The sequence below is a fragment of the Uloborus diversus genome, chromosome 9 (genome assembly GCF_026930045.1).
Source record: "Uloborus diversus isolate 005 chromosome 9, Udiv.v.3.1, whole genome shotgun sequence".
NCBI classification, from domain to species: Eukaryota; Metazoa; Arthropoda; class Arachnida; order Araneae; family Uloboridae; genus Uloborus; species Uloborus diversus.
The window spans coordinates 100630189-100640457 of record NC_072739.1 but is presented as its reverse complement, the minus strand read 5'-3'; the positions used below and the strand labels follow the sequence as shown (position 1 = coordinate 100640457).

General features: G+C 32.0%; 1 protein-coding gene across 2 annotated transcripts in view; it reads right to left on the bottom strand.

The window, feature by feature from the left end:
- Window positions 1-1866: 1866 nt before the first annotated feature.
- The window catches only part of LOC129229873 (metaxin-1-like), a 29508-nt gene continuing 21105 nt past the window's right edge, over window positions 1867-10269 (bottom strand). Inside the window, exons 8-10 of one of the 2 annotated variants that reach the window (XM_054864252.1) lie at window positions 7230-7366; window positions 5888-5960; window positions 1917-2046 (exon numbers count right to left, since the gene is read on the bottom strand). In XM_054864252.1, the coding sequence (XP_054720227.1) occupies window positions 5925-5960; window positions 7230-7366 (173 nt within the window). In that variant the 3' untranslated portion in view covers window positions 1917-2046; window positions 5888-5924. Of the gene's footprint in view, window positions 2047-5887; window positions 5961-7229; window positions 7367-10269 lie in introns of both variants that reach the window. The other variant, XM_054864251.1, reaches the window with a different exon arrangement.

Here is a 10269-nt window from a genome sequence, read left to right as displayed (position 1 = left end):
ATTGTGCTTTCTTCATCGTACATACACTTGTTCTTTATTAGCGTTAAATTCTCTTGCGCAAAAATACAAACATTTTTACTGTACTGCAGTTTGAAGAAAATATTATGCATCAATACAGATAAGTTTTTGAGTTAGGACCATATTTGCCTCATTTTAGCCTTTTTGCGGTTTATACGCGGCACATGTATCACCCAACTCCATGGATAATCTGGAGCTTACTGTAAGGCAAAAAGTCAAATTATGCTTTGAGTTCGTGTAAAATACACACAAAAGTGTAATTTATGTCAAAAATTTATCTCCCCCCCCAAAAAAAAGGCAAAAAGAAAAAAAAATTAATTTGAATTTTGACATCTTGAATTCAAATTATGTTTTTCGCAATCACGAGTTTGTGTGTGTAGTGGGTATGTGTATGTATGTAGGCATGTGTGTTTGTGTCTGCGTGCAGGTATGAGTACGTGGGTAGTTGTGTGTGGAGGGGGAATGTGTATGTGTGTGTAGGCATATGTGTTTGTGGCTGTGTGCAGGCATGAGTGTGTGGGTAGTTGTGTGTAGGCGTGTGTGTATGTGTTAGAGATGAGACGGGCTCAGCTCGGGCTCGGGCTCTAAAACCGAAAATAGGTTTCGGGCTTGGGCTCAAGCACACATATTCAATTGCCTATCTCCATACAAATTCAAAGCAAATAAACATTTTCCCACTGTGAGAAAATGAAAGGAACATTTAAATCAGTTCAATCAATGTCAAATTTACCCCCCCTCTCCCCCCCAAAAAAATAATTTAAAAATTTAACGCTTATTTATAATGTTTTTTTGGCGATTACTATTGCAATATGTCATACAGTAATGCATTTGAAGTGGAGCATTTTAAGAAAATTTAGAAACTTCTGTTAATTAAGAACATTTGACGTAACATTTTTCATTAACAGAGAGATCATGTCAGACTGTAGAAGGCTTAGTTTTTGATACAAGAAAGTTGCCTTCGGACTCGGGCGGGCTCGGATTTCGGTCCGAGACAACATCATTCAGGCTCGGTTACAAATTTTCGGGCTCGGGCGGGCCCGGGCTCTCAAAAATAAGCCTGAACTCATTTCTAGTATGTGTAGGTGTCTGTATGTATGCGTGTGTGTATGTGTTTGTGTGTAGGTGTATGTATGTGTTTGTGTGTGTGTATGTACGTGTATGTATGCGTATAAGTGCAGGATATCGATGCAACCTGGAGACGGTTTTCGCTGGAGGAGCAGCATCGTGAGGTGCGACACCCGGTCGACGTTGGTGCTGCAGAGGGTGCTAGTGGGAAAATAAAATGATAGCACATGAAAACAGTCAAATGAAAGCAATAAGCAATCATGATTGCTCAAAAAAAAAAAAAAAAAAAAAAAAGGAAGAGTGAAAAACTTATGTGTTTTTATCTACCCCAGACTACAATATCTAAGGGCTAAATCAAAACACTTAAATTACTCAACAAAAGTAGCTGGGAAGATGAAATTCGTAAATGAATGTTTTTTGTAACCTTCTAAACAACAAGTGATAGGAGTTGAAACCAATTACTTTGCATTTGTAGACATACTGGAAGGGGAAGATTACAAAACTTTCACTCACCAAAAGTTTAAACTACCACAAGTGAAGTAATCAAGTTTGATCACATTTATACCAACTGACCTTATGAATACATAAACAATGAACTGGTATGCCATGTGAAAATTCTAATTCTTCAACGGGTGCCGGAAATTGGAAGAGTTTGGGAACCGCAGGGCTATAAAGTAAAAAAGGGTAAAATGAAATGAACATAAGCACTGAGACCACTGGTCTACTGTACTATTAAAACCCCAGGGCTAAGAGATACAAAAATAATCTAAAACAAAATTTCAATGAAAGGACCTGCTAGTTTTTAATATAAACTAAAAAATCTTCAATTACATGATGTGCTGATGAATTTATGAAGGTACAAACTGGATCACAAAACTATTTCTTGCTATCTTCTTCTTGTTCGTCATAATATTCCTGGTCATCATCATATAAGTAATCATCATGGTCTTCGGGATACTTTACCTAAAATTGTAATGTAGTTTTTATATTAAAAAATGTTGAGGAGCATTTCTCTCACAGAAAAGAGAATGACAAAATATTAGCATACAACGTTTTTGACCTTAAAATCAAATGAGAAAATATTTGTCTCCCATTTTCTCGCCTATGTATGATTTTCTCCATCTTTAAAAAATAATTTGGCTAAAACTATTTAAGCTGCTACAAATAATCTAGAGATTGAGTGCATCAAAGGATGGTTAACCATAATTTACAAATGTTAAAGAACGAACAAATAAAAATGATCACGATCGTTAAATTAAAAAAAATTGAGAAAACAAAAATTTGTGACAAAGTACAACTTGTTTCTTCATCATAGCGACAATCATTCTGAATCAACTAACCCATCATTTATGGGATTTTTTTCTTTTTTAAAAACTGCAAAAGTTATAACTGTGCAGTTTTGTACCATATGTACAGAGCTGCCAACTGCTACGAAAAATCATAGTTTCTACGAATTACAGCTTTAAACTACGAGGCTACGAAATTGAACGACTTTCTGCTTTTTTTTTTTTAAATTTATATATAATATTACAAGAACACACACACAAAAAAAAAAAAAAAAAAAAAAAAAAAAAAAAAAAAAAAAAAAACTGCATGAAAAGTAAACTGGTAAGTTCAGCAAATCTAATCTAACTTCTAGTTTTCAAAACTAGTTTTCAAGATACAGAGCTAACTAGAATAGTGAACTCTCACTAAAGCTCTTTTTTCCTGGCAGATAGAACGTGGCTACGTGAAAACCGAAATGGACTTCAAGAAATTTAAATTCTGGGAAATGAAATGCCAAAAACCAGCCTCTAACAGATCCACCCATTCCTGCTTTCACCCATGCTCATTCTGCTTGGAAAAATGAAGAACTTTGAGAAAGCTGTTAACAAAGACAATTTTCCAATACCTTAGTGGAAAATTTCCAAGATATATTGAAGTTAAGGTAGGGGAATTTTTAAACAAGCACCTTTCAAATAGGCACAATTATAAAAATCTAATGAAATTGTGAGGGGAATAAAGAATGCCCAGGAAGCCTTTTAAAGGTGTATTACAAGTACAGTATAATCCCGATTATCCGTGCTAATCACCGGGCGGCGTAGCACGGATAAATGAAAAACACGATAATCCGAAAAATCATTTAAAGAATATGCAGGGTAACTATTAAAGGGGAAATTAAGAAAAACTAAATAATATGTATATATACTCACACAAACCAGGATCTTTTCTTCGAAATTTATTGCTTAAAAAAAAAATCGGTGATACATTTTTGTTTTCTTTGTTTGTTTAAATTGTTGCATATGTCCGTACGAATTTTTCTTACTGCAATTATTTCTTCGTAATCTTAACTTCTTTCACTCGTTTAGTCCAATAAATGTTCCACAGATTGTAGAACAGTAGAATGTGAAATTGTATTTTCTTCATCTTCACTTTCGGCATCATCACTTCCGTTTGATTCAGTAACAAGTTCAATGATATTTTCGTCAGTTAGACATTGAAATCCTGATTCACATTCGTCGCTTTTAAACCACTCTTTGATATTTTCAGTGTCAACTGATTCGAAACCTTTGATTTCTTTAACTTCCTCAATGATGATATTATCGATAACATCATCGAAGCTTTAGAAAAGTGTGATTCCGAAATGATGCACAGATAATCCGCAAACCGGATAATCCGCACACGGATAATTGGGAGTATACTGTACTTCTAAGCAGGCGAGAAGACAAGAACTAAAAACAGTTGGTCAAACAATCCCTATGAAAGTTCTGTGACCATTGATGAATGATGTGTGTCTGAAACTCTATTTTGTTCACATCTTTCAGGATATCTTGTTTTAAAACTGAAGCTATGAGCAGTGAGCTTGTGGAAAGGATTCACCAAAATATCTTTACAATGGAATGCAGATATCAGGGTCATTGAGCTGAGTTAATGCTCATTAAATGCTGATGAACTATTACAAGAGATGGTCCTTCTTTGCAAAAGCAATCAGAAATGAAGCGTTTACAGCAATAAGCCAAAAGTAACCACTGCTTTCCGAAAAATAAGCATTGTTTATTAAAACAGGACCTATTTCATAACATTTATTGAACAGGTTTCCCTCCCCCCTTTTTAACATTACCTTTAAATCAATGTGTGGTTGCTGTGCATCTTTCTTCAGTGGGCTTTTATGTGTCTTGAAAACAAGAGCTAATAAAAAAAATCCACTACTATATTTATTTTTCTTGACCCACAATTAGTAGGAATTGACTATTTAAAACCAGGATGCAGACTAAGTTCTTTTTGTTGACTAGTGTTATAGAATAACAAATAATAAGAAGGGCCACATGCACCTTACTCCGCTTTCTAATTTCAAGTTTAAAACAAGTTTTTAAAATTTGAAATAACAAAACTTTAATTAGGAAGGATTTAAGAGAGAGGGAAAAACATAGAACATATTTAAAAAAAAATAAAACACCTAAAATACAGACATAGATCAATGAGTTAAAATGTAGAACGTTTCAAGCATTTCAAAAGTTTGAGCTAAGAGGAAAATTTTGATGAAGTCATGGCTTCGAAGTTGTCCCGAAATGGATGGTTTCTTTATGCATTAAAAAAGTAACATCAAAGAAATTGGGTAAGGAAGTCTGTAGTGTGGTATGGCAGGAGACAGCAAGGCACCTACAGCCTTGAAATTTGGTGCAAAATTACTTTGAGCCTAAGACTTTTTTCCCCTCAGAGCATTTTAAAAAAAAAAAATGTAGAGTTAGTTTTTTTTGAAATTTTGTTAGCTAAAATTTTGCCATAAATTACCTATTAAAATGATGGAAGATTTCCCACTCCACTTAACACTCTATGTCATTCAAAAAAAGCTGTTTTTTCTGCACCATATTAAGTTTGTTTCAATTATCTCAATTAATTAGAATAGCTAATATAAGGTTCTGTATTTTAGAGAAAGTCCTAGACTAAACTCAATTCAAGCCTGGAGCCAAAGAGAAAAATGTTACAGGTGACCATACATTTGAAAACTACTTTTCAAACGTACAAGACAGTCAGTTTGCAATGCTTAGGAGCCCCTTTGCACCCACTTATAGTTGTGCAAATTGGTACAAGTTAGTTTGAAACCTGGGGAAGGGGTGCTCTTCAAAGTCTTTTTGATTCCGTTGAATAACTTGGTTATGCATATTTTCAACAAGTTCCTACTGTCTGCAGATGGGGAGAGGGTCTTTAATATTGTTCAAATTATAATGAGCTCTTACTTTAAATCTATTTTCTACAGGAAGGGGATTTTCATTTTCTTCTAATTGTAATGCATATTTTAATCTGATTATTCCTAATGGAAGATTTTAATCTTCGAAAACTAAATGAGATTGTGAAGCAATCTTCAGGGGTTGGTGAACGTCAGCGAGCTGGGAGCAAAGACCTCAGGAATTAAAATAATTCTAATTGATTTAGCAACTTTTATATAATCGAAACCATTTGTGCATGATCTGTTGACATTAGATGTATTACATACGAGTGCTGATATGCAGCCAAGCACAGACCAATGGTTAAAAATAAAAATGGAATTGGAAATCAGAACAAAACAACACACAAATTACAGTGAAGCACCGTTTATACATTTTTAAGGGACTGAATGAAAAAAGTGTATAAATGAAAAAACCTATAACTGGTATGAGTTAATATGCATTAGACTCTGCAGGGACCAATTTAAGAACATATAATTGATAAAAACGTATAAAAGAGAAACATATAAACGGTGCTTCACTGTACAATATCTCAAATATAAAAATTTCATGCTGACTACCCTTAAATAATATCAACAAACATCATTATTTTTACTCACCTACAATTTCTAAAATTTCTATAGATGAACCAAGGAATTACTTATAAAATTTTTTCATTTTCTTCTGTATGGGCTGTGATAATAATAAATAACACAGATTCATTTTTGTAAAGCTATACTCTTTGTTGTGTTCAAGCTTAGGCATAAGGTGAACTATTTCCCCCCCCTCTATATTAAGTAAGTGCATTTTGCAAACATATTGTGTTGGCAAAGGTGCATAAATTCTTAAAATGAATAAATACACAGATAAAATAAATAAATAAATAGATAAAAATAAAATAAAACAATCTACTACAGTGAAAACTTGTAACAATGAACTTCAAGGGACTCCAAACTATGTTTGTTGTAACAAGAATTTTGTTGTTATGGAATTCATGCAATGTTGTGGCAATTAAAATGAGACTGAATCTGTGGCGCAGCCACAGAAGGTTTTTTTTTTTTTTTTTGGGGGGGGGGGGGTTCCAGAACTTGAACACATTAATTACCTCCATACAAATCAAGGGAGAAAAACAGAATTTAAACTTTTCCAAGTGGGATAAATTTCAACAAATTATCTTACTGCTCTCAATAATTGAGGAAACCAGTCACAAAATACTTTCCAATTCTTAAATATACAAGAAATATTTCATGATAAGCACCCCTATTGGTATAAGATGGCTAAAATAGTCTCAATAAAGCAAACAGAGTATCATGGTCTCTGATAACGTGAGAATATACACGAGATAAAAGTAAAACTTTTGATAAATACACTATGCTTTTTCTGACTTTCTTCGATTTAAAGTCAAACCACATTGATATCAATACGAATTATTAATTATTTTTAAGCGAATGTTATAAATGAACAATTACTAATCCATGCAAATTCTTTGAGTAAATATATTGAATACTTTTGCATGATAAATAGAAAGAAAGCAACAATTTTCGATTTTGAAAACCCCTCCCAGAAAATGTTTCTAGCTGCGCCACTGGACTGAACATTAATTTCATTGAAACGGATATTTTGTTTTGTTGGTATTCACTATAATCAGATTTTACTGCATAATATGAACTTTGTTTAAAGCTTTTATAAAATGAAGTTCTTTAATTGAGCAGGGAAATAAAATTGTGTAAGTAAAACTAGTTTTCAAAATTAAAGTACTATTAAATATTTTACTAATATAACTCAATGCAGGGTATTGTATTTATGCAAAAAAAAATTACAATTATTAGTTCAGAACATTATTAAATTGCATTTATCAAGAATAATCAAAGAAATACATATAGAAACAAAATACTTTCAAGCAAAATGATCCTTCAAAATCTAAAAGGAGTATATCATAAGGATCTTTAGACTACTGCTTACCTTAATATTGGTTACAGCATAACCTAGCATGACAGCCCCAGCAAACAAAACAGATAAAATTATATCTCTCCATTTATGAGGAAATTCACTTTTCTCTTCAGCTTCTTGTGCTTCTTTCTTCCTTAAAGCTTCAAGTTCTACAAAAAATATTTAAAGATCAGTACTAGAAATATCAAATTGAACAGAGCTGAGCACAGCAAACCAACAAAATGGCCAACATTTCAAAATCACCTCTTTTTCAAATACAGTGACCTCTCACTTATACACAACCAAAGGGGACAACAAAACTTTTTGTGTACAAGTAAGATTGGCTCAAAAGTGAAAAACCCAAAAATAAGCTTAAACGCAACAAGTTAACATTAGTTATAGTTATACCAATTGTAGACTACTAATACTACTGAATAAATACACACATAATTTCCAATTATGTATTGTAATTTAATAAATTCAAAGTTGTACGTTTTGTCATTTTTTAGAAACTGTACAGTATGTAAGCAAATTTCTGAAAACCTAAAAAATGTTGGGTGATCAGTGCTGTAGTCTACGAGGATGCAAAAGATCTTCGTAGGCTATGCTAGTGCTTACCACTTGGCCACAACTTTTAGTGACGTCAACCTTTTTATATATAACCCGTTCTCCCCTCTTGATGGCAATCACAAGACTAATCCCACCCCCAATTGCACACTTTTGCGAAAAAGAACATGTTCTTGGAAGAATCTGAACAATGGACTAAGGGCATGTGAATGCATTAGAACAAGAAGGGTACAAATCTTCTAATAAGCAAAGCGTGGATAGGCAATTTAACTAAACGTGTACAACAAAGGTTGCATATACAGGGTGGCGACAGGAATTGTGAAAAAAAGTTCCCTGACTTTTCCCTGATTAAGTTCACCAAATTTCCCTGATTTACGTTACCAATGATAATGGTTTTCTTTTTTTGCTGTACTTGAAATCCATTGTACATTTGTATAAAATGCAGTATTTTAAATGTTTTAAGTTGTTGAATTAAAGATATATTTTTAAAAGATGCTACTTTTTAAATAAAATTGTTAAAAAAAAACATATCAAGTCAAATTTTTTGGGGGGAAAACCTACAAAATAGTATATTAAATTTTTCTATATGGAAAGAATATAGAAAATTAAAATAAAAAAAAAACTTTACTTCCAGAAACCACTTAGCATAAGAATTTTAAGAAGAATAGAAGCAATGTAGTTATTCTTATATAACTAACTGACATATTTATGCAAAAAAGATGAAACCATTTGACATCCATTCATAGGGAGCTTTTCTCTAATCAAGAACATAGGTTTTAATGAATGAAAACAGCATTTGAACAATAAAAAAAAATAAAGATATTTACTTAAGTACACAAGTTAACTCTATTTCAAATGATTTCAGTATGTAACGAAAAAATCTTAGATTACTTTTGTAACAAACAACTTTGAAATGAAAGAAAAAAAAAAGAAAAACGCAATTAGGCAATTTCAAAATATATAAAAGAAGAATGCAACTTGGTTATAAAATAAAAGTATCATTTAAGACTGAAGAAAAGAAAACCTTTATGATCTGTGGTAACTGCAAATAGTATAACGGCAAAAAAGTTTTTTTGATTGAAAGTTCAATTTTAGCAATTTAATTAAAAACACGAAGCAATAACTTTTAAGCTTTTGTAGTATCAATTCAAAAACCAAAGATTTCTTCTTGAAATTGCGATTACAGTATGCTAATTACTTCGAGACAATCGAATAAAGGCAAAGGAGCTAAGGCATTAATGAAGGCTTCCTCTTAGTCTGTAGGGTTGTTTATTTTACGTAGCATTGAAAGCGTGAAAGGAAATTTCAAGCTAGGTAAAATAAACAACCTAACAGACACAGAAGCAATCTTAGGAAGTTCATCCTGTGGTTAATAAGTAAGATTCAATTTATATTTTGACGTTGAGGAAAAAAGATGCGCAAATATGCGGCAGTGTATAATTGCACCTCATTAATTTTACTTTTTTTTTTGAACAGATAATTGGTGGAAAATGCATAGGGAATTAGAGAACTTAATTTTTTAAAGCAAAAAAAAATTTTTTTCTTGATAAAATCAATTTTCCCTGATTTTTTGTTATTTTTTCAAAATTCCCTGATATTTCCCTGATTTTTCCCTGATTAATAAAGTTCCCTGATTTCCCTGATCTGTCGCCACCCTGATATAAGTGAGAGATCACTGTACTGTTCTCCCTGAAAAATTACCTCCGATAAAATTTTAACCATGAATGAGATTGAGGCAGAACTTTTGAGGGGAAGATGTTGTATGCTGCTATTTTAGTTGGTAACCCCTGTATAATTCCTCAAAAAAAAAAAAAAAAAAAAAAAAAAAAAAAAAGTTGGAGACTAATTGAGGATAAATAATCCACATAGCTTTCCATTATTTTCTTCTATTTAAGAGGAAATCAGTGAGAAATCAACAAATTATGCAATATCTATAACATCAGGCATTTGAGCACCCACAAGAGGGTGGTGGGTATTTGGGAAAACATTATAACCACTACAAAACTCCTATGGGCAAGTACATGAAACTAGGTACATCACAGTAAAAAAAAAAAAAAAAAACTTCATTGTATCAGTATTTTGCTTCTTTCATATGACATAAAAAAGGTTGTATTTTTATAAAACTATGCGAAAAAAGTTATAAACACACATTTTTTGTAAGTTTTATAGGCGAATTTTGACAACACTACTCAGTGCCCATGTGTCCTTGCATTAGCGGTTCTTAAAGTTTTTTTTTTTTACTTAGGAAATTAATTGTTACGTCTACTATTTAATTTTTTTTTATTGAAATTTAGTTTACACAGGAAGATATTAGACCAACAAAGATACTTTAAACTGTTATAATTGTCTCGTAACATTTTTTTTTTTTAAACTAAGCCTCATACTCTAATGTAACATCAGTCACAAAATTGTATAAAAGTTTGCATTGTTTAAACAAAAACAAACTCAAGTTTATAAAAAGTCATATTCTCTTCATTTAGGATGATATTTTCAACATTAATCTCTT